This window comes from Anguilla anguilla, chromosome 8, assembly GCF_013347855.1.
Source record: "Anguilla anguilla isolate fAngAng1 chromosome 8, fAngAng1.pri, whole genome shotgun sequence".
Lineage (NCBI taxonomy): Eukaryota > Metazoa > Chordata > Actinopteri > Anguilliformes > Anguillidae > Anguilla > Anguilla anguilla.
In genome coordinates this window covers 43250973-43275165 of record NC_049208.1, presented here as the reverse complement: position 1 = coordinate 43275165, position 24193 = coordinate 43250973, and the positions used below count along the sequence as shown (strand labels likewise).

General features: G+C 37.3%; 1 protein-coding gene across 8 annotated transcripts in view; it reads right to left on the bottom strand.

The window, feature by feature from the left end:
- The window catches only part of trps1 (trichorhinophalangeal syndrome I), a 140667-nt gene extending 117375 nt beyond the window's left edge, over window positions 1–23292 (bottom strand). Inside the window, exons 1-2 of one of the 8 annotated variants that reach the window (XM_035429725.1) lie at window positions 22964–23292; window positions 15598–15859 (exon numbers count right to left, since the gene is read on the bottom strand). Coding sequence is in view for 1 of the 8 variants with exons in the window: in XM_035429724.1 (XP_035285615.1) it covers window positions 22654–22663 (10 nt within the window). In the remaining 7 variants the exon portion in view is untranslated. Of the gene's footprint in view, window positions 1–15597; window positions 15860–22649; window positions 22928–22963 lie in introns of those variants that run through there. The other 7 variants (XM_035429728.1, XM_035429727.1, XM_035429729.1 and 4 more) reach the window with 7 other exon arrangements.
- Between the last annotated feature and the right edge of the window lie 901 nt (window positions 23293–24193).

Here is a 24193-nt window from a genome sequence, read left to right as displayed (position 1 = left end):
CACATTCAAGGGGATACTCATTGACTTACATTTTTTATACCCTTCTGATTTGTTCCTTTCTACAACTTTATGTCCCAGTTTTTCTTTTTTTTTTAATAGCTGTTCCGAAATTTTACTATCTGACTGAGGGACCTGAAATGATGTGAAGCAATATTATTGCACTGAGACTACTGAACTAATTCTGTGAGTTCAAAACATGCTGTGCACCCAAATTAATTTAGGTTCTAAATTATAAAATAGAGTGAGGGACAGATAAATTGCCAAAACATCTGGGGGTCTTCAATAACATGTGGACAGTACATATTTGCGTGTGTAAAAAAGAAACCATTTCAGTATTTTTGCATCAAGCTCTCTCTTCCAAAGCCACCACTGCGTGATGCTTTAAATTCACAACACAGTAAAATACATATCCATATGTCAACTCAAGACTTTATTCTGTGGTAGTACCTCCACTACACATCTATAGTTAACTCCATCATTGACCTCGCTAAAGGAAAACTGTAAAAAAAAATATATATATATATATATATATATATATATATATATATATATATGGATGAGTGACAGCTGAAAGGAAACATTATCCCCCAAGTTTTCCAATAGATTATTTTACAGGAGGAAGAATTAGAAAATACAAATCAGAATCCCGAGCAGCTCCACCTTTAGACGCAAACAGGCAGGGAAGAGACACCACTTTCTGACAAAAATAATCACATTTCTTTACTCCGCAGGCTTCAGAAGAAGAAGAAGGCTTTATTCACTAAGTACAAAAAAGAGGGAAAGCAACACAGAACAGCATGCTAATCTCCTGTCCGGGAAAGAAGTCCCACACTCAGGCTTTTGAGGACGATCTGGATTTGCAGGATCTGTCTTGTTCAGATGTCCAATAATGTCAGTCTACAAAATACTCAATATTCAACAGTTCTTGAATTACACAATAAGGAAAAAAAATACCGATACACAAAATAAAAACAACGTAGCTCCTTTTTAATTCCAGAATAACTTCACAGACAGGAGGGGCAGAGTTTGATTGAACTGATCAAGCAGAAAATAAATCTGCAAAGGTATACGAGAAACCAGGCTGCTCCTTCGGGAGAATTACGCCTCTGGAGATGCACAACTGCGCTGATAGATTTTTAGCAACATATGAATATTATCTGCAGGGTTGTGTCATGGATTATAAGCACATCTTTCACAGCTACAGCTGTTAAGTGGCTGACAAGCAAATTAAAATAAAACAAAACACTAAAGAATATCTTTGATCTTAGCATATTGAATAATGGGAAAAAAGTAAAATCATTCTCCTACATCATCCCTGTACATTAAGTTCAGCATGTGACATACATTTTAATTTCACACCAATAAACTGCTGACTGGAAGACCTACTCTTGGGGCACAATTAGGATTATGCTTGTGTTTACTTTAGACAGGATCTTCTAATACATGCCTTTTTAATTCTACAGAAAGTGAATAATAGTTAGGTTGACTCAGAGAGCAGAAGTCTCGCTGAAGCTCAAACCACACATTCACACGCTAAGCCCACAGACAGACAGACCTGCCGTATCCAAACTCGCAGTTCCAGCCTGCAGAGGGAGAAGTAGGCTACATATGAAAATAATGCATTAAAAAAACCTTCACAAAAATTCCATTCAGCCCACCATTTTCCAAGTGGAGGAACATAAAAGGGGCTTGGTCTCAAAAGGAAGGGCCGTGACTAATAGCCTCACCCGAACTTTTTACGTGGCACGTTGCTGAAGTACAATACAACAAACACAACTCTCTCCTGAGTCACACCAACTTCATGTTTATTCATAAGGCCATCCACTTCAAAGAGCCAGAGCTCTAAAAGAACCCACAGTTATAGACAGGGCAATTGGCTTCGCTCCTTTTGAAACAATGATGTTCGAGGTTTAATTTAACATAATCGCTCATTTAATCTTTTTAGGGTCTCGCCACGGTTGTGTATTGTTGACATTTTTATTGAAAAGCTGTTCAGCAAAATTGTATTGAGATGGCCCAAGACTGCACACTGGCAATCTTGCAATATAGTAATGTTTATGCATCCACTGGTTTTGTGAATTTGAATATTGGTATCCCTTTGTTGATGGCTGCTGAGCTCAAGAAACAATGTCATCATGTCGGTTTGTTGAGATGACAACATTATCAGGCAGCACATTTTAATGAGAACAGTCAGTAAACTTGAACAGCCAGTGTAACTGTCAGAAAGCATGATAGCACATTTTATCACTTATACTTCAAAGGTGAATTGGGTGACTCTTGTCCATTTCCAGTAATGTTATCTGTTGCAGGCAGCAATACTTTTTTAATACTGTCTCCTCACCTATACCCGTCCCAATTTCACATCAATATACAAATGCTTTTATCACATGGGGAAAATCTACCAAAGAGGAGGTTGTTGTTACAAGCACTTCTGGGATATTGGGTTTAGAGGCAATTTCAAGGAAGGTGTTGGGCCTTTTCACCTGCAAGTGGTTATACAGCTCCCTTGTTCAGCACCTCCCACTTCTGTCCCCTCTCTTTGCGTTGCTTCCTCGGTCCTCCCCCTCCCCCTCCCCCACCTAAATCCCCCTCCCTGGGAGAACCCTGTCTGTAGTCTGAACGACCTCCCCTCAGAACACTAAATCAGTGAACGCTGGAACCGGAGACAACAGAGAACAACTGCTTCCCGCGACACTTCCTGTGATCACAGGCTGAATGGTGTCTGCGTGGGGCAGGGATCACAGCTCCGGGGACGGATGAGATAAGCGGTTCCTGTGAACACGACCAGGGAGATGGCAAGAATGTGGGCTCAGCACACACCCTACAGTTATTCTCATTGCCCTTCAACAAAGTTCAACACAGAAAGATCCACTTTCCACCTTTGTATGTGTATGTAAGTGCACATACTAGGTCTTCTGAATTTCACGACTTAAAACAAGCTCTGATTTAAACAAGCCTTCCTTCTTTAATTTCCACCGGTTTTTGCTGGTGCAGATGGTGCAAAAGAGCGATTAACAAATGGAAGGTGGCTGAGAAAATATAAGCACTTACTGGAAATAATTTATGGCAACCAGCTCTATACAGTACAAGACTTTCCCATATTCCAGCCATAATCGCAATGACAATTGCATTTCAGGAGCTCTGCTACCTCGATTTATCGGTTTGATGTACAGGGATCATTTTTCTGTCTGTGTGTAAAATCCAGCAGCCCATGTGACACTCAAGTCTCAATGCACTCCTAAAAATATAGAGCATTTAGCAACAGGAAAGGGCCCACATGCTGGAAGGGCTCAGCACATTGCAACAGATTTTTATGACACTGCTGTGAGACCAGAAATGAATTTTTGCACACAGATTGGTAACTTTGCAAGAGGCTTCTAATCACAGTTTCAAATGCTTCACAGAGTGTTAACTTGTGAAACGCAAGGTTTACACCAACAGCCCCATTTATATTTAGAGATGTTTTTGCATTATCCAGTGAAGGACTTTCAGACAGCTAAACTAGCCTACAGCGGGACTAAATGTTTAATTTCCTTTCTCTTACTGAGTATTTGAAATTATTACTATGGAGTCTTTATGACCACCAGTTGCTCACTCCAGAGCCATTCCCTCCAGGATAGCAGCAGTAGCTAATCCTGTATGACAAAATCTCAAGTAGTTTTAGAGGCCTAAACAAATGCCGCAAATAGAAGGTTTAAAAATAAAAACTGACAATAATGGAAGAAGTAACACCTGCAAAACACAACAGTGTCATGCAATAAACAAACAAGCAATTTGGACCAGCCAACACAAGAAAAATCACACTGACTGACTTCTGAAATTTCCTGCAATGTGAAACAGGCCTTGTGAGCTGTAAGACTGTGAGACTGTAAAATCCAACAAAAACACAGTTTAGGTAGAGAATTTTCCCAACATAGAATGTGCCAACACTTTAAAGATGGACAAGCTTTAACTTTTGTATCATTAGTGTATGTTTCTGTACTGAAAACAAAGATGGAGAAGAATGAGACAAATCACATAAAATACTGGCTTATTAAATATGCAATTAAAGGATAACCGTAGCAGTGGTGGGGAACCTAATAGTAAAATGCTACTGATGTCCTTGATGGTCTACATACACTTTGCCAAAAGCATGAGAGCAACCTGTAGACCACATGCCTCACTTCTGGAATATTAAACTCACAGGCCGTGCAACACTTCAACTATATAACAGCGCAGACAGTCTGTAAAATTCCTTGAACTGCCCATGGGATGTGTGCTATAGCAACACATGAACAACCATAGTCTGGTTGGGGCAGGAAAAATACTTTCAAACGAGGCCTTAAAACATACATCCAGGCATTCTTCTATTCCCAAAAAACAAGAGCAAATCATTTTAAAAATATGAATGTGCAACATGGGTGAACATGAGTAATGCATCTGCAGGCATTTAGGAACCATCTTAGTAAAATGTTATCTGAGGCAGCATGAAAAAACTAACAAAAAAAAATCATTTTTTATTGCTTTTTAACCATAAGGAGTGCTTGTGTGAGGAGCCCAAACTGAGATGAGGACAATGTGAGTAGAGAGATAAGGCTTGAAGGCAAAATGAAATAAAGTAAAACTGAACAATCTACTGCTTGCCGATTGTATTCATACTTCGGTATCATCCTCTGAAGGATTCTCCGGCTGGATTGCCTTATAATGCACTAGTAAAATAAATTCATGTGACGCCAAGCTTTCAGAATTGTTATCTCAAAATTTGTCCCCTTGTGGGTTCCTCATAACTCATTATTATACAAGGGGAGGGGGGAATAAATTAGCTCATGTTGGTTTTCAAGTATTGCACCTATTGGTTTAGTGCAAATACCACAATTCATAAACAAAATTGAACAAGGATGACTATCCTTTAACATGTCATGCTTGTACTGGCCCTTGATAGCCCAAAATCAATCCACATTTATGGTTAAATGTAACTTTTTAATGCAAACACAATTTTTCATTATAATTATATTTCTGAACTCAAAGATGGTTTTTGCATTGATTTGACAGTCAATGTAAACAAAGAAATGCTGACTAAATCCAGACCAGTGTCACTGTAGCTAAGATAAAGGCACTTACAGTTTTTAAAATATGTTTGCAAATGTCTTAAATGGATTTTGAAAGCAGTTCTACGCCATTTCCTTCCTAATTTTCCATGTCACCAATCTGTCATTGGCAGTGCTGGCACCCTTGTAATCCTGGTGCAGAAAAGGACATCACAAAGTAGCATGACTCAAGTGTCTACTAATTTATCCATGATATTTAAAACCCTATGTGGTGTGTCTCTTGAATAATAATAATAATAATAATAATAAAAACTTTTTTTTAATAAGAACTTTTTATTCTTCTTTATAAACTACCTTTTAGTACAAGAAAATGCAGCTCAAAGTGCAGCGCAATACAACACACATACACGTATGCATGCACGTATGTATGTGTAGATATATATATATATAGCTATATATAGAATAAAAGCAATATATAAAATGCAATGCAAGTGAAGGAGAAAAGGAATATAAAAGAGTGGGATATTAGATAAAACTTTCAATTAAAAGCGAGACTAAACAGGTATGTTTTAAGGTGCTTTTTAAAAATGCCAACTGATATATCCAGTTTTCCATAGTTGTGGTGCATAAAGCAGAAGGCAGTTTCTCCACTTTTTTGCACATTACAGTACCATTGGTACCTTGAGGACACTAGCAGCGAAGGATCTAAGAGCTCACATTGAGAAATACAAGGATAGGAAATCAGAAATTTAAGTCGGCGCTATGCCATTTAGTGCCTTATAAACAAGTAAAAGGACCTTAAAATCAATTCTAAGACACACAGGGAGCCAATGCAATGCATACAGGAGTAATGTGCTCCCTCCTCTTGGTTTCAATTAAAATTCTGGTTGCACCATTCTGAATAATTTATAGTTTCTCAATTGTTTTTTTAGGGAGTCCAATAAAAAAAGCAATACAATAGTCCAGCTGACTTGATATAAAAGCATGTCAGCTTTTCTGCATTTTGCTATGTTAAAAGGGTCTCATTTTAGCTATATTTCTTAAATGATAAAAGCAGTCTGGGTCACTGCACCCATGCGAGGCCTTAAAACCTACTGATGGTCTGAATCTGGAATAACTCCCAGATTTCTAACTACCGATTTTGTCTGTAGAGCCAGACTACTCAGCCTATTAAATAACCTAAACACACCTATCTGTTGTCCTTCTTGAACATTCACTGTCTGAAATCATACTCCTCCTAATCAAATTCTGTTGTACAATGTGTTGCATTTAGGAGTTACAGGATTTGTCAGGATTTCTGTGGGTTTGATTTTAAGCTGCTCACAAGAAATAGCCTGACGACAAATAACTACCAACCACCTCAAGTCACAATAAGGTGGTTGTCAATCAGCTTTGAAGAATCAGTTGTCGAAGAGAACAGCAAAACTAGTTGCACACCTACATTAAGAAGCTGTCTTTATTATTTAATACCATAATGTACTCTAAATTTTGGCTCAATCAACTATGTAACTCTACTATTAGTTGTTGGTCAGAGTGCACAATATGATTTTTGAAGGAAAGTCAAGTGTATTTGTCCAATGAAAAAGATGCAACTAGCTTAGAGGGAATAAGAGCTCAACTTGCAGTAAATACGCGATCAAGAATTCAAGTGCAAACTTTGTGTCACTGAGATTTGCTGGTTAAGGTAAAGTCCCTGATGAAGGAACCTAGCCTGGCATTGTAAGCAGGTGAGCTACCGAGCCTTGGTAAAAAATATTTTTCTGTTAGGTAACACTGGTTATTCCACAGTAACTTGCAAAATGCCTGACATATGAGTCTAATATAGCTCTAGACAGCTCAATCCAAGCTACATTAGATACAAAATAAGACATGATGTAGCACAGCAGCTTTTCAATGAGCCAGTGACTTAAGAGATAAATCTTTAAAAAGTAAAAAAGGTGCAGTCATATTAAGTTAACGTTACCAAAAATTGCATCCATGCGTCTGAACTGAACTTCTTTAAATGAATACTGCAAAATTTAACAAAAAAATTATTTGGATGATAAATCACACTAGCCTGTTTGTATTACAGCCATCTAAGTATATACAAATTGGGTAATGCAATTTAAAAAGAGGAGGCCAACCAAGAAGGCACATGACATGACCAACTGTAAGGACGCTCCAGTGTGTTTAACGGCTGCCCGACCTCGCTGTTCAGATGCAGACCTTTGTGATCGACTTAGAGCGGAGTCATTTCATCTGCTCTTGCTTTCAAAAGATTCTTGTGCAGTTTGGCTCAAGAAAATAATAGTCAAAAGATGAGACAAGGGCCCTGATTTATAGAGCATTAACAGTATAGGACCGTCCACATAGACATTTAAAAATAAAACTCACTGTGAGATTTAGTAGGTGATAAATAGTATTTTCATACACATCAGCTTCAGATATTGGGTCACTGGGGATGAGGTACTAAGATGGAACAATAACAATGATGAGACTGATTTTATACAGTAAAATGGCCACAAGTATAGATAATACTATTAATAAAAATATATTTTAACCCCCCCCCCCCCCAAATAATTAATAATAAATAAATAAATAAATAAATAAATACATAAATAAATAAGTGGTTGTTCTGTACATCCCTTTTAATAATTCTTGGGTAATTCTATGTCGTTCCAATTCTGGAGATAAGCAGCATTCTGGCCATTGGGTGGGGGCCGGTTCTCTACTGTCAGACTATTCTTTCCACCCCAGTGTTCACTCCAGACTTTTCTGCAGTCTGACTGTCACCTTAAATCTTCCCTACAGGCCAACGCCACCAGAGTGTTACTCCAGCACTAAAAGCCTTTGGCTGCCTTTCGATGGTGGAGCAGTTAAAGCAACGCATGGATGTATAAATAAGAACAATATCAGATAAGCCTCACGGGAAGGCTATAAACATTTACATTTTCCTTCAAGTACTGTTTATATATATTTTATCTCCTATCTGGAAGTGGAGAACATGCTGAAAGGAGACACAGGAATAATCTGAGCGGGATGTGAATCAGTGCAGCAGTCCTGACAGGGAGGCAGCTAGTTTACCATAATAGGTGCTGAGGGTGCTGGGGAACACGGCAGCAGCAAAAAACACACCCTCTGCCTCATCCACAGGAATGCTAGAAGAATTATGTGAAGGTACCAAGGGAGAGGAAGAGAGCTCTCACTCACAGAAAACATGGAGGGGGAAATTGGGTATAAATAAGCAGGCAGCATCAGTGGTTAACATAAGCACAAAACAGTAAATCAGCATTGGAGTGAATAACATTGCTACCTCTTTTCAATAATAATAATAATAATAATTTTCATACTAGATTTTTACTTTCTACCAATTTGAGATTCTGGACCTTACTACAACTTTTGTGTCTGGAAGACAGCTACCATTTCTTTTCACCAACTGACATGCATATTCATTACATGAAGGAGTACAATGGTCCAACCAAATCATCCCAAGAAGTCACTTTGTGAGCACAGCTCCCTCAATTACATCACGTACAGGGCTGCTGGTCACAGCATCCACTGGCATAATCAGGTTCTATGCCAAACCATGGGACTCATCAACACACTAATTTCCAGTATTTTAGGAAGAACCACTATAGCCCCAGGTTCACATTTTAAACACCCTACATCTCCCTCAGGATCTTACTACATACTTGGCAGACATGATAGAAGAGAGAAAGTCTCCATTCTTCTACTGGAGTGATCATCAGCAATACAAGACATTGAAGGGCATGGAACTTTTATTTGTGATCTATTTGATTGATCTATTTAAAACATACTTACATGGCTTCAGACCAAGCCAGGACAACAAATAAGCCCAGAAGAGATGTTCATTAATGGTATCTTGCAAGTACATTAGTATGAGGTAAGTCATTTGAAACCCAGGTACATATAGACATTTAGTGTGAACATTCTAAAAAACAGCTAGTTAGATCATCACTGAAATGCAATTGCATTAAAAATAAGTAATCCATTAGTTGCCACAGAAATAAAATGCAACAATGTATTATGAAGCTTAGCTGCCACATATGACTTAGAAAACACGGACACTGACAATGATTTTTATAGAGTTGTGCAAGTGAAAATGATGAGGGCAACATCAAGCATTCTGTCAAGGTTGAATCCGAAGTGCACTCTGTCCAAAGTGACGAAGTGCCAGAACTCTGCAAGTGTGAGCTCAGAAGGCTTAAATGTGTTCATAAGACAGAAAACACAGCTTCAACAGAAAACACAGACCTCCCACAAAAGGAGTTCAGAAGGTAGCAAATCACAGTGTGAAATGGTTTTTTGGCACCCTACTGGTGGGAAAAGTGTATATAAGGAGACCTGAAAATGGCAGGCATGTCAGTGGTAAACAAGCTGAAACCTGTGAGCAAAACCGTACAAATGTAACTTTTTCTTTAAACGTAGTACTCAGAGGTCTGTAATTGCATGGTTCTTCATCTAAAAACATACAATGATAAAAGGATGGGATTTCAGTAGTTTTCAAACCACTCATGCATTGCGGATTGAAAACAGTCCACCCATGCATATATTTAATTATAAAATAAGACAATATAACTCAAGCTAACAGAGTTAAGCTTGCTACCTAACTACAGCACATTAAGCTAAAATGGCAAGACCCTAATTAGTGTAGAGCTCTTAAAATGTTGGATTCATTCTTGTTGTTCACAAATCCTGGAAAATTTGATAAAAGATTTTACATATTGTTCATTGATGCTCGTTTTGCAACCCTGACGGACCAATGTACTTTTTGTAGCCTAACGATAAGCAACTTCAAAAAGGGACTTTGAAAGGCAACACAATTATCGTCTCCCAGCTTATACTGTAATGCCTTACTTTCTAGCCAGGAAGCAGACATGCAAATGAAATCAAAGCCCTAAACCTGTCCACAAATCAGGATCAAGTGTCTATTATTCTTCATTTGATTGGTCAACATTTCATAATCATTGGAAGAAATACCTCATCTGGAAAAGTTATACCTTATTCTTTTGGATGATACAGAACAGACATACAGGCCCAAGAGTATAATATTGCACAGTTCAGATTTTGCTCCATGTGTGATACAACTTTGTCAGAAATGTTCTATCAAGGCTGCATTCGGACTGGTAGTTGCAAAAAGAAAAAGAGGACGTCAGCCAACAAAGACGATGAAGACATTGATTAATGCAGTATGGCTTTTTTAAATAAACAATTCCTGAGCATGCAGTACTCCTGACATTACTCTTTAATTTAAGAGGTTTTACTTCAGTGTTTTGTTTTTGCAGCCTCCTTGTATCACCCAGACTAAAATATGCCCCCTCCCCACCCCTTCTCTCTCCTTTTGAGGTCATTTCTTAACCATATGGTGCCGGCCTTGCGGAAACAATCCACTAAAAACAACAGCCTTGCACTTAACCATTTCTGTTTAATGCCACATGGGAATGAATTGGTCCTTTGTTTGTATTCTGTGTGCAGCTGGGCAATTTCTTGTTCTTGATCTAATTAGATTAGTTCAGTGGAGTTTGAGGTTACTGCAATAAGGTGCGCTGTAAGGAGAGAAACGCATGCAAAATTCAGCTAATTAGCTGCCATTACCTCACATGCAGGTTGACTCAGTCTTCCAAATGGAGGTTTGCAACCAAGAATTTTTTTTGTACCAGGTGTGACTTCTACTTAGCGCTACAAAATAATTTATCATAAGAATTCTCAAAAAAATACACAATTCTCATTAACTATGTTATGTTTTCTAGATTTCACTTTGATGTGAACTGGGAAGTAACTGTAGAATATGCCAATCCCAAAAGGCTTTGAAGTCTTTGTGACAAAATTATTTGTTGGCTGATGCCAGTCACAAGAATCTGCATTAGACAGGGGGGAGCAGAGGTATCATACATATTACTTGGTTCTGCAATCTGACCGTCTCCGGTACAGTGAAAAGCACAGAATTTATAACTGCACACTAATCTCAGTCTTCAACTCTGCAATTTAACTTCACTGCATCTTGTAGAGGGTCAGAGCTGTACTTTCTCATAGCAATGAGGGGGGTTCAGGATGCTCTTCTCCAAAGCCTTGTGCATAAATCCCATGATTAGAGACAGCATTCGACTGACATGCATGAGACAAGACACAAACCATCCCTGAGGCTGAAATACAACTGAATTAGAACTATGAAATTAATCTCATATGGTAAATTACAAGGAGAGGCCTGGACAGAAACTGAAACACTCTCAAACTCATCATAGTAGATCAGAGTTCGCCTCGCTCTTCATCCTGCCACAAAAAGTCAAACTAAGAGGCAAGATTCCATAGGTGAGCTGGTCCCAAAAAGCTGTACAGTTCCCAGTGCGGCTGGTTCAGGTCAAAGCACACCAAATGGGCCTGCCATCTTTCCCTGCTGAAAAACAAGGTGTGTGCCCAAAGCTGTGATAGATTGTAGTGATTAAATGCACCAGCCTATCAATGCATCTTACTTCTATTTGTTACTAGCGGCAGCTGACTGACTTTTTGTTGAAATTTCAAGCACTAGTTACTGTTCATATAGTTGTGCATATTCTTTCAATCATTACCCACAGCTGTGCATGAGATCTATTTGTTAATTTAATTTAACTACTGTGATTTCTGCCTCTTTCAGTTTTCTGTGATTTTCAATAACTTTGTTGTGACTGCGAAGTAAATTAAGCCAATATTTACCATGACAAACATCCCTATTCAGAACTGCTGTATTTTTATGACACATTGCATGAACCCACAATAAAAAAGTTTTTTTTTTCTTCTTACTTGCCCCCTCTTGCATTATTTTCTTTCTAAAAAGTCATTAGAATTCAAGCTGATCTGTAAAATTGCCTCGGAAATGAAGTCTCTGTCAGCGTACCCCCTGGCTATTTAAAGTGCCTGTATAGTGCTCTCAAAGGGAAGCTAGGAATAATCTTTATTTAGAATTACTCAGTTTGTAGAGTTAATGTGCCACATTCTAATGCAATAATGTTAAATGCCACTAGAAAATTAAATAAATATCATGGAAAATCAGAAAACATCCTGAGGTTAGCCTATGCAAAATTTGTTCCTACCTGATTGTTCATTGTCTTTTAAACAAGGAAGGTGGTGGGGTTCAGTTCATCATCAGTGTAGCCTACAGTAGGCCTATATCTAGCTACAGTACTATCAAACTACTTATCTAAAGTTTGTTTTGTTTGTGAAAATATATTTTTTAAAACAATTAGGCCTACTTAGGTTCATTGATTAAACAGAAGATGATGATGTAAAGGCCCATTTTAAGCTTTAACAAGTATTTGTCTATATTTTCCAGTCACTTCTGATTTAGGCCATGCCCACCTCTGGTTTCTATCTGAATAGATACAGAAACAGATCATTTTGGTGGTTGAACAGATACAGATACAGATATTGAATTTGTCACACCGTATATATAGTCAGTGGAGGAGTGAAGCACTGATTTTATTGCCTGCATTTGCCTTTAGTTAAAACAGGAGGAACTTTGAAGTCACTGTATGATAATGCCCATTTGTTTATTTTCCAAAACGCCAAACCAAACTCATTGCAAACCTCAGACAGAGGAAAATTTTATTTTTAGTAAGTTTACACAAGCACTGTCTCTCATAAAAAGGCAGATATTAATTTCAATCAAGGCAGAAATCTGAGAGCTTGCTAGTAAACACCCAAATGACTGTCACATGGTGACATGGTGGCATCCAAGATGCTCTGAGCGTTGATAAAAGATAACTGAAGCCTTATGTTGTAGAAAAACCCTCCTTTTTTCTTTTAAGGAACTCAATACACCAAATCATTACAGGACAAAAAAGAAACCCCAAACCACCCTAACCCATTATTGGTTATAACTCATAATATATCCTCTATTTATTTTCTTTCCATATTGACACCCTATTCTTCCACCCCACCCCACCCCCCCAGTCGCAATGCTTTGTCAGTAGATGTTCTTCCTTTCCCCATTTATTATTTTTTTTTTTGGCAGTCATATTATTGCCATTGTGCACACCCACATTTCCTGAAAGATGGTGCGAGACCAATCAAAGGTTCCATACAGAGAGCTGCTTGTGCTTGTATTGCAATATCTCAATACATGCATGTGATTTTTGAAACACACTAACATGCCTTAGTTCCAACATCTGGAGCCCAAAGTACACTTAGAATATAGCCAAGAAGACACAACTTTCACAGACTCATTCCACTTGCACAGTGGTAAATGACAGTTACAGTAGCTTCTTTCACTTCCTGCCCATGCCTCATGATAAATATACCCTTCTTGTTCATCTTTCAACACCTCTCATCTGTCATATTTTATGTGGGTCACTGTAATGTCTGTAATGTTAACAGCAACATCTAAGCTAATAGCTATGTATGTGCATTGCCACATGTAGCAAAGTAGTTGAATGTATAGACAAAATAACTCAGTTTTTTTTAATGAGTTCACTCAAAACCACAAAGACCAAGAGGAAACTCAAATCACCTTGTCCCACATACTGTGCACTGCACAAGAATTCTTAAAATGAAAAACTCCTTAATTATGCATTCGTAAGTTTTTTTTTTTTACATTTTTTTATTTTAATTACACAGATATGGTCCCCCAGCATTTAAGCCACATTCTCACAAGAAGCCTTTTTAAGCAGTGAAAGAAAAAAAAAGATTCAGGTCTAGAGAGTTTTTTCCATAATCACATAATAAGCTAATCCACTGTAATCTATGAGAGGGAAAAATCACCTCTATTTGACAACTATTTGACATCATATGAGTGAAAGCACTGTTTAGAGTCTGCTTATCAGTTTCAGTGATCTCCGCTCTAGTTGCCAGTTTATACATATTTTTGTAGGCCCTCAAGACAAGGACTGAAACAAACAATATAAGGTTTTCCTTAATACCAAGTACAATACAAACTGATGTTGAATATTAGTTGTTGATATCTGTAAAATGTGTACCATACACTATCAAAAGGTTGGAACTTTAGATAAATCAGATTTCCGATGATATATTTTCTGACATAGGCACAAGCAATTCAATACTGCAAAACCAAATAAAATACAATTCCAATAATGAAAACACCTATAACCACAAAAACACAGCTTGGCACAAATAGTGAGCCTTGTGAAAACCAAGGAAAACCAAGCCTCCTTACACTGACCTCTTTAGTAAACTGGGCTCAGAGCCTTATTGGGTTAATTTACCTCTCTGCTAATCTGTCTTCCTTCATACCTCACAGATGGCAGATTGAATGCATCACACACCTAGAATACAGAAAGCGATTTATATGTCCATGACTATGGCTGGATTTCTTAAGAGTCTGAAAAAAGCCTTATGTTTAGAATTACATAAATCTGCTGAATGACAAAAGGAGATTCAAGCAAAGCAGCATGTACTCAAATTATCATCTGAAACATCAAATGAGATTATAATTAGGTTATAGTAAACACTTAAAAACTTGAAAATGATTAAAATAACATGGGACAGTAAACAAAAAAGCAAAAACAATAGTAGATTTTTTGGATATATAGCCTACCCTTTTCATTTAAATAGGTTTCCAGCCTTATACAAAGACAGCAAATTCTCAAAAAAAGTGAAATGACTCAAATAATCTATAAAAATGTAAATAGTACACTGATGCGCATGCATTAGAAAATATAAAGTAGCTGTAAATTATAGCCTATGTGCAGTACAGCTCAAATAGCTGTACATACAGGAGTCCCACACATTTGATTACAAATATGTAAAAAGGAGAAGAAAAACCACAAAGGTTCTTTGTTTTCACTATATTGCATCCAGGTGACAGTCAATAGCACACCTTTTTTTATTTGTTTCTTTATTTGTAGGCATACTCCCTCAGTATGCATACTGATAGGAATTATATAAAATGTTATAGATTATATATATTATATATATATATTTTGGAATCACATTATATGTGTAAAATTACACTCTAACAGTAGTAATGCTTTCTGAATTCTGAAACTATAATTAAAGAACCTTCTCTTCACAGTGCAGCCTCATGGAAACAATTTCTCACTGGAAAGCGGTTACGTAAGAAACACAAACAACAAGCAGAAAATTATATTTTAGTTTGCACATACAGAGAAGAACTGTATAAAACCACAAATGAATAGAAAGCACCAGCAACTTTCTGGTGAATTGTTTTATCTTTCTTTCGTGATGTGGGTGAAGGAACCAGTATGCGCAGTCGGACACAATCTGCAGAAACAACCGGAATAGCACCACCAAAATGTAGAATTAAATAATGCTTTAAGACCTAACATATTACCAGTACATAGGCCTTATTTTCCTAAGCAACCATAGAAAGCAAGATTTCTAGCTACAGCCACCAAATGTGGAAATCGATGAACAGGAAAGGCTGCATTGAAATTCATGCAAATATATTACAAAACAAACATTTAAGTATCTCAACAATGTGATTTCTGGATTTTAATGAGTTGACAATGACAATACAGTATTGTCTTATGCTCGCTGGTAAAGTATTGTTTCAACAGATATAATGATACATAATGCCCAGGTGCAAGCCTTTATTCACCCCATAATAAAATATACATACCTCTGCTGAGAGACTGGATTAGAGCATGATTTCTAATGATTCCACAAGAAATGAGGCATTTGTATACTGCCACAATATCCAAAGCTCTGGTGCTGATTTCAAGTATCCTTTATTCCATGTCCATAGCTGATTTAAATGCATTCCTTTTTGTTTTGTTTTTTTTTTCTTTTATTTTGTTTTGTCGATCTCTTCAATTCAGTTCTTCAAAGGAGACTGCAGGTACAAATGGTCCAGGGTTCAATTGCTGTACACGTCACGAAAGCTTCTCCCATGGCAACCACACCCAATTAAAACAGAAATAAACAAATATAAAACAAAAAAATAAATATTAAGAAAAAAATGAGTATATCCATATACACAGTACATGCAAACATTAATGACCAAGAGAGTTCTGAAAATTCTACCACAGAGAAACAGGGTTGAAAATGTGGCCCATCAAAGGCTTTCGGTATCTGAAGTCAGTGACAAGAAAACAGAATTAACTCCACCAAAAACTGATAAAACAAATCCAGTAACATGTACTCCCAGCATCGGAAAGCAGATTGCTGATTAATGAAAGAGTGCATTAACGGGACGGTCCTCTGGCAAACTAAAAGCAGGCGAATAAACATTCTCTAGGAAAAGGTTCTTTTTTCCTCCCTCTCAGAGTCATCCTGTCCAACCTGTCTCAGTGCCACAGACTATGCTAAGTCATACCCACTTCACTAGTCTCAGACCACACAGAGAGGAAGACCACGGCAAGCATAAAAATATGGAAGAAAGAGAGACTCACACAGAAAAAAAAGAGCCTAACTGACTCATCGGAGCACTTGGACAGCAGACAGATGAGGAAAGGGCAGTTTTAGTAGACAGGATTCCCTTCACCCTCCAACCCCCTAAACGCCAGGGCCACCCGAGGCAAAGGGCAGGGCACCTCTCCCAAAAGAGGCAACACAGCGGAGCAAGTCACTACTGGAAAGAACTGAAAAAGTAGGCCCCACACAGCAGTATGTATATCTGTCTGAAGGAAAGGCAGAAGGAGCTATCCTTACAGAAGAATGCGGTGGGGTTACGAGGAAACAAAATCATTTTTTTTAAAAGGCTATCCATCAGTTACCTTAAAAAGTCAGACAGTGCTCCCCTTCTACACTGTCAAGAATCTTCTCCATACCAAAACCTATACAAGACCCGGAGAAGTACAAAGCTTACCCAATTTGATTCTGCTGAGTTTCAGATAAAATAGCAGACCCCATTATTGGCCTCAAATGTAAAAATAATGATGTGCTCCATGTACAAGAAAGGATACTATCCCGCTATTAATCATATTTATAAATGATGGCTCAGACGGCTGCTATGAACACGGATCGTCTGTCTCCATATTTCCCCCCAGATTATGGCCAGGATTGTAAGAGACCTGCTCTATCAAGACCATCATTTGTAATAATGAAATAAGTGCTTATCTATAACTTAGCACGCTACAGAACCCTCGCCTTACCAGACAGTATAAACTCACCCCAGGTGCAATTCACTATGGAGCTTCTGAATTGCCCTTTGTAAAACTGAAATATATTCATGGAGTAGCTGCATCTGGCCAACAACATGGAAGTGAGAAGCATATCTGCTCTCCAGAAGTTTTGATCATTCATGAGAAATTACCCACCATGGTTTGAAACACTATTTGAAATGGCCTGTGTCTGCCATTTTCTCTGCTTTTCACTCCCTGCTCAAACAAAGGGGGTTTGAACATGTTAAAAGCAATTTATTGTGTTGCCCCACTAGAGCCTGGTAGACCTGGTATGAACTTGAAATTTCACACAAATGCATGGTGAGTGTATTGGTCATACTATACAGGCTGGTAACAATTTGGGGCCACCAGGCTCAGTGTTCTTGCCCCAGGGCAATAGGCCTCCTCTTCTGCTTCTGTCCCACATGTGTTTTTACCCTAATACACGCATCTTTTTGCTACTGCCTCACTCCTGTTCCATAGCTTCTTTCCGTTTCAATGACAAACAACATTTTAAACACTAGTTAAGTGGTACTTTCAACTGGCTGGTAGCAGCCTTTATCCTAAACTAAGCAAGTGATATTTCCTTCTCTTCAGTGTGATTTTGTGAGAAAAATCTTGACTTACTTGAAATTGAGTTACAGCTCATACATTTGGCACTTGTAGGAATAACTATAACTTGCGTGCACCTGACCTAACAAGATCTGCCCTGACTTTCAACAGTACTCACAGAAAGCTCATGTCAGAAATTATTGGGGCCATACGTCCACTGAGTATTCTGAGACACTTCTTGGAGTGAACCCCTACTTTCCAAATTTTCTAAGGGGTTCACAAAGACCTCTCCTGCAGAAACCCTTCTGAAAAAAGGCCTTCATTTGCATTCAGCAAATTTCAAAGAAAACCTCTGCAGTTTTCCTCTAACCAAAATAGACTTGTTCCTAAGCCAAGATTATTAAAAAAATAATAATAATAAATAAATAAATAAATAAATAAATAAATAAATAAATAAATAAATAAATAAATAAATAAATAAATAAAAAAGATGCACAATGACATAAACACATCTGAATAGTTAATACGCAATAGGTTTTTTGCAGGGATGCACAATAAGATAGGGGCTGCATTGTCATTGGCCGACAACAGCTTAAAGCAATAGTGCTGGCCAATATGATGGGGCGATGTGATGAGACAACATTCGATGGACCCCTGAAGCTGAAATGTTATGCTCAAAAGTAGCCTAACAGCAGAAATCTTAACCTCTTATTTAATACTAATTTCTTACCAACCAAACACAAGCAAAGTTATACAGGGACTCATTAGTTCTATAGACTCTTGCTCTCTGCTTAACAAACTGCTAGTTAATAGTGCTCACAGCAAACTCATATCAGACATTATTCAGGCCATAAAAATACTTTATATTCTAGGACACTTCTTTGTAAGTTGATGTCTGTGACCATCTACTTCATCCATGAATGTGGAAACTCAATTGTAGTTCACATTTGTTCTATAATGAAAAACAGAGTGGCATTGGTGAACAAGGCCAGAAGAAAATGGTCCAGAATGCCCATATCATACATCCCTGGTTATTTGAGTTTTAAGACAGTTGAAATGTCAACCAAACTACTGTAAGCAAGTGTCCATAAAATTATACAATACATTTACTTGGATGACTACTACTAAAACAGCCACAACTACAACTAAATAAAATTTGTATTAATAAACATGTATTCTCGTGCATTGCCGCATAAACTTAATAGCCCTGATAGCCTTCTGTGAATAAAACCTTCTCAGGGGCAAAGAAAGAAAGAAAATGTTTGCCAAGTGTGGCCGATGTGTCCATGTTGTTTGGAAAGTTATTGCATGAGGAGGCAGGGGGAGGCGCATGGGAGATGTTTTCAAACAGAAGGACTGGATCTGCTTTTGCGCGGCATTGTGTGGGTCTATTGCTTGCAGTGAGACACTTAAAAAAAGAACACTGCATCATTAAATGTCACAACAGAGGACGCTACAAGTTATAAAATCTATCAACTAGAAGTTGTCCAAAACACACTAACTATTACAGTGACTTTGGAGGCATCTTGCACAGTTCAGCTGGGCAGAATTGAAATAACAGATTTTAAAAACAAGAATAAAAATAACTGCATCAAACCCAGGCTTTCTTGCTCTGACCACAGTCCCTTTTTGGCAAATCTGAAAAACAACCCACTTGGTTGCCAGAATGAATCCAAAGTGTTATTAAAAGTTTAAGGCTACCAATTACTGCTGTCTGTTACTTCAAAGTAAACTCTGACATTACGTCAGGCAGCATTAAAAAATCGAAAGTTTCCTGCTCTCCTTGTCGGATGAATACAACCACCAGGGAAGGTGTCTAGTCACAAAAACTTTTTAATGGAACATTTTTTTTAAAGACACAGTAATACCTTTTTTCCCCGACAAAAGATCTTCGATCTGTTTTTCCCACCGATAATCAATACTGATAAGCAAACTTTAATTTCATAAATGAAAAAAATGTTTTTTTCTTCCTCACGCCCTATTAGTTTAACGGTGCTTGTACAAAAATGTAGCTTTACACTGAGGCTTGAATGTTAAAATTTGATATACGACATCTTGTCATGAAAGAACTGAAAATGCTACAGCCGTATATACTGAATCGACCGACCTTGATAAAACAAGTAATCTGGAATAAATACAAAGACAGATAGTCATGTTGTTTATATACGGAAAAACAATTTTCTACATAAATCATAAGCAATGGCCCAATGCAGCACATACCACTTTGTTACCATTTCCTTGCTTAAATATAAACATAAATAACCATATTCTAGATTACATAATAATCAGAAAAGGCCACTTTACGCACTCAAAAATAATTTCAGAAGAATACAAATTTATATGGAGCACTTTAACAAGGAGTCATACGAAATGTTAATCCAAGTCCAAAAGTCAAGAGGAAACTTTGCTATAGAGATCTTACTTTACTTTTAGATATTTAAAAGCATAAAAAGTTGCATCTACAAAAAGTTAATTTTATACAGAATGACTTTTCCAAATACATGTGCGATCATTTCTGTGCAGATCAGTAATTACAATGTTCAAAAACATTTCAAAGACAGAACAGAATAATACTTAACTAATTCTATGGTCGGGTAAGAAAATCACATTTACTTTAACATATTACATTCAACCGGTTGTCACTGTGTAGGCTATACTCACAGAAGATCTGATTAATAGGAAATTTTTCAAGGCAACCCTATGATTACAAGACCTTGGTCAGGGATCAATTATTTCTGGTCAAAGACTCTAGCTTCAGCACAAAAAAAAACTATATTGGGCAATTTATGTAAATCTAATTTTAATCTATTTTCCAAACCAAGAGCAAGAATTTATCACAACTAGTTTATAATGAGCTATTCCCTATTCCTACACAATGGATCTGGCACACAATATGCAATAAAAAGAAGGGCCTCAGTGCGATTAAGTTTTCATAAGATGTTGTGAAAACTATAAAGCCATGTAGAACAAATGCAGACCACCACTGAAGTTGAGACCCAAATTCATTTGTCAGCCGTAAAGTTTCTACAATGTAAAACTGATCTATAATATGTCCCATTTACAGTTGAAATACACATTAAACTATTCAGTCACTTTGGATATGCAGAACCATGTGTCTCTAGTATTTATTAGTTTAAAGGAGTAAAGAACGGTATTTTCTTGACACTTTCAAAAATATTTTCCTTAGCCTGAAAACTTAAGAAAAGCTGCTTTCGTCTAAGACTTGGAATGGCCTATATCCCTCGGACTTAATTGAACCTCTATAAATTCCATTAAGTATTACAAGTTTATCAGATAGCTTTATAAACAATGGTTGGGTTCAAGGTTTTTTTTCTTCCATAGAACTGAGCGATTCATTTGCAGATAAAACGTATAAAACTAACATATTTATGATCTAAATTTACCCAAGCTGAAGGTCTTAAAAGGTTTGCAGACTGTTTGGCATAAAACAGTCAACAGATTATCTGTGTAGGAGTGAAAACTAAAAGCGTCATTGTTCCCCCACGCTTAGTTACAAATTTAGAAACTCTGGTTTTCAGTGCAGGCTTTTCTATTTTTCTCTAAATGATGAGCAGTTTGTTTGCTTTGGCCACGTCATTAACACACTTTCTCCGACAAGAATGAGGGCTTTCAGGGGCAGAAGACGTATCATTTCCAGACACTGCGTGTAGTCGGTTTCACAGTTTACAGGAAATACTGCAATTCATCTACTGGAACCAACATGGGAATTTTGTGTCACAATAATCAGCTTTACCAACCACTTCTACAGTAAGCTCGGCGGAGAAACGGGTGACTTCTGTTGTCAGGTCTGAACAAAGTGATACTTTCCACCTCTGAAAACCATGAAGTGGAGGAAAATCAAAATAGTGTTTAGGGACCATTTCTGAAATAAAATAACTGACTAACTTTCAAAGGGTTACACACTTTCATACGCAACTGTTTCACTGTAATTTTCCAAAGTAGCGTATTCAGAAACACAACAGAACTTTTAAAAAATAACCTACGTTGTAGTCTGGAAGCTAACTGTACAAAGTAACTTGTGACAAACTGGTAATGATTTGGACAAAAACACAGCCTGTGGCACGTTACCCCCGCCCCCTACTCTTCCAGAATAATAAAGTAATTCCGACAAATTGTGGATAATATTGCATACACGACAGTCATAAACTGTAGTTATTATAAAATAACCATGCTTAAGCTTTCTATTACCAAAGAAACAGGTCAAATAGTTTTAGTAAGTTGTCTATATCATGTTGCTTAGTCACGCTAGCTACTAAAACTTTTCTGAAACTAGACTACATCACAGTGCGCCGAACTACTGCTGGTCGATCTCCATTAAAGGAGAAGTCACACTGAAAACATTACACGGATTCACTGTTAATGTGTTTAAATAATATTGTATACCGAAACGTCAGTTGTTTTACTAAAGTGAATATGAATCTTCCTTCGCAAAGCAGAAGCAACGAACAAACATATTTAACTTCAAGACTCAAATGTAGCACTGGCTATGCAGCATAAAGTAGTGTAACTAGGCTACGAATGAAGCTGGACCAAAGAACATAAACCATGTTGAAAAGTGTGGTAGCCATACACTACAAAGTCGCGCGCGCACACACATATAGTGGAACGCGTAATGTTCATAACTTTTCTTATCAATGGAACATCGAACTGTAAAAGTTTTCAAACTTCGGAGGGAAATACTACACTAGTCATATTATCTACGCACCATTACGTTATCACAAACGGTAGTTCATTTAAATAAAGTTTTGTATAGTTTAGTATGAACTTTTAGATGTCCTCAACGCTCTTTCGCTGTAACAATGCAAATAAATGCATGTGATGCGGCGGCTAAAGAGAGCACATCTAGCTAGTTACACATTTAAAATGCGCGGAATTTGACAGGCTGGATCATTTTCATAAAACAAACCAATTCATCCGTTACAATCTTTCGAACGAACGTTTCACGGCAGCTTCAAAGAAAAGGATTTGCAGAAAAGGGAAGGAAAAAGCCACAAACCTACTGGAAATCATGTTTTTCTTCCTTGTCTCAGAACGTGACCCCTCGATTAAGGCTACTGCTTCTAGCTAGTAGCCAATTTCAATTTCTCATGCATTTGACCCAACAAAACCTAAATGCCATGTGAAATCCGAGAAGCCCTGCTCCTTTTTCATAGCAAAGTAGCTCACAACTGATTCACGAAATCCCTTAGCTCTCCCAACATTACATAACGTTAGCTACTAAAAGAGATCAGCATTCAGGAACTACTAGATATTCACATCACATTGTTTGCTGCCGCCCTACTAACGTTCATTGATTCTCTTTCTCCTTACCTGTTGATTAAATTGCAATAGTCTTTGCAGTCTGAAAGATGGAGGAGCTTTGGCGTAAGCCATGAACCGTCTTTGTGTTTGTTTGTTGATCTCGGGGTATTATTTCTCTTTTTGTTTGAGGGGATTTAAGATTTCAAATTTCTCCTATGCAATTGGAATCGGGGTGACTGTGTTTAATATTAAAAACGCCTGTGTCTGGATGGAAAAAAATAGAAGGTTAGTTTGCAGTGATCTCAATTCTTTATCAGAAATGTTATCGCTTGTCAGGACCTCAGACTCCAAGCATTACGTCAGTTTCAAGACACCAACACTATTAATATCAAGAAGCCCTTGCAGAGGAAAGCGCCACCCTAGACTGAACGGTCTTAAAGGGACAGCGACACGAGCTCGCCGGACTGAGATGAGGAAAGTAAAACGTGTTTAAATGCTACAGGTTGACTGAGTTTACGCATTTAATTTCGGTTGGTGACATCTTTGCATCGAAACTATGCACCGTCTACCATATTATCCACATGCCTGAGTAAGTAAAAGTAATGTTAATTTCGGGACATTGCATACACCATAAAATAAAATAATTTCTATACAACACACTACAACTAGGACGTGCAATTGCAGGTGTGTGTGTGTGTGTTTATTGTTTTTATGAATATGGGATAGAAAATACGAACTCATTCATAAATTGATCTGCTGGTTGTTTATCTAGTCATCTTGCTTAATACATGCATTGTGTTTATGTGAAATTCATAATATAAAATATATTTATGTATTATTTCAGTGTCACCTACACTGGGCATGTCAGTTAAAATAGTATTATAGTATACTGACAGTTTCAGTCAGTGCAAACAATTAATGGAAAAGTTGCCAAGTCACAGGCTATATGAGGGTAAGATTTAAATAAATGGTAATTTTTTATTTTCCTTTCAAACTGCAATTTAATATTTAATTTAATAATTTAAGCAAACTGAAACTTTTAACTCCCAATTATGATCGTACAGAACCTATATTTTCCCCTCAAAGACTTTGTAACACTTTGTACACAGTCATTGTAATACTTTCTCTGTTTACATATAACACAACTCTCTCTCTTTCTTTAGCGATATACTAACATATGAAATAGTAACCCTAAAACATTGCTTTCCACTTGCCAGAAAAGAAAGTGAAGCTAGATATAATTCAAATAATATGCAAGATACATGTAAGAAATGTGCCCACTATTTTTGTTATTTAATT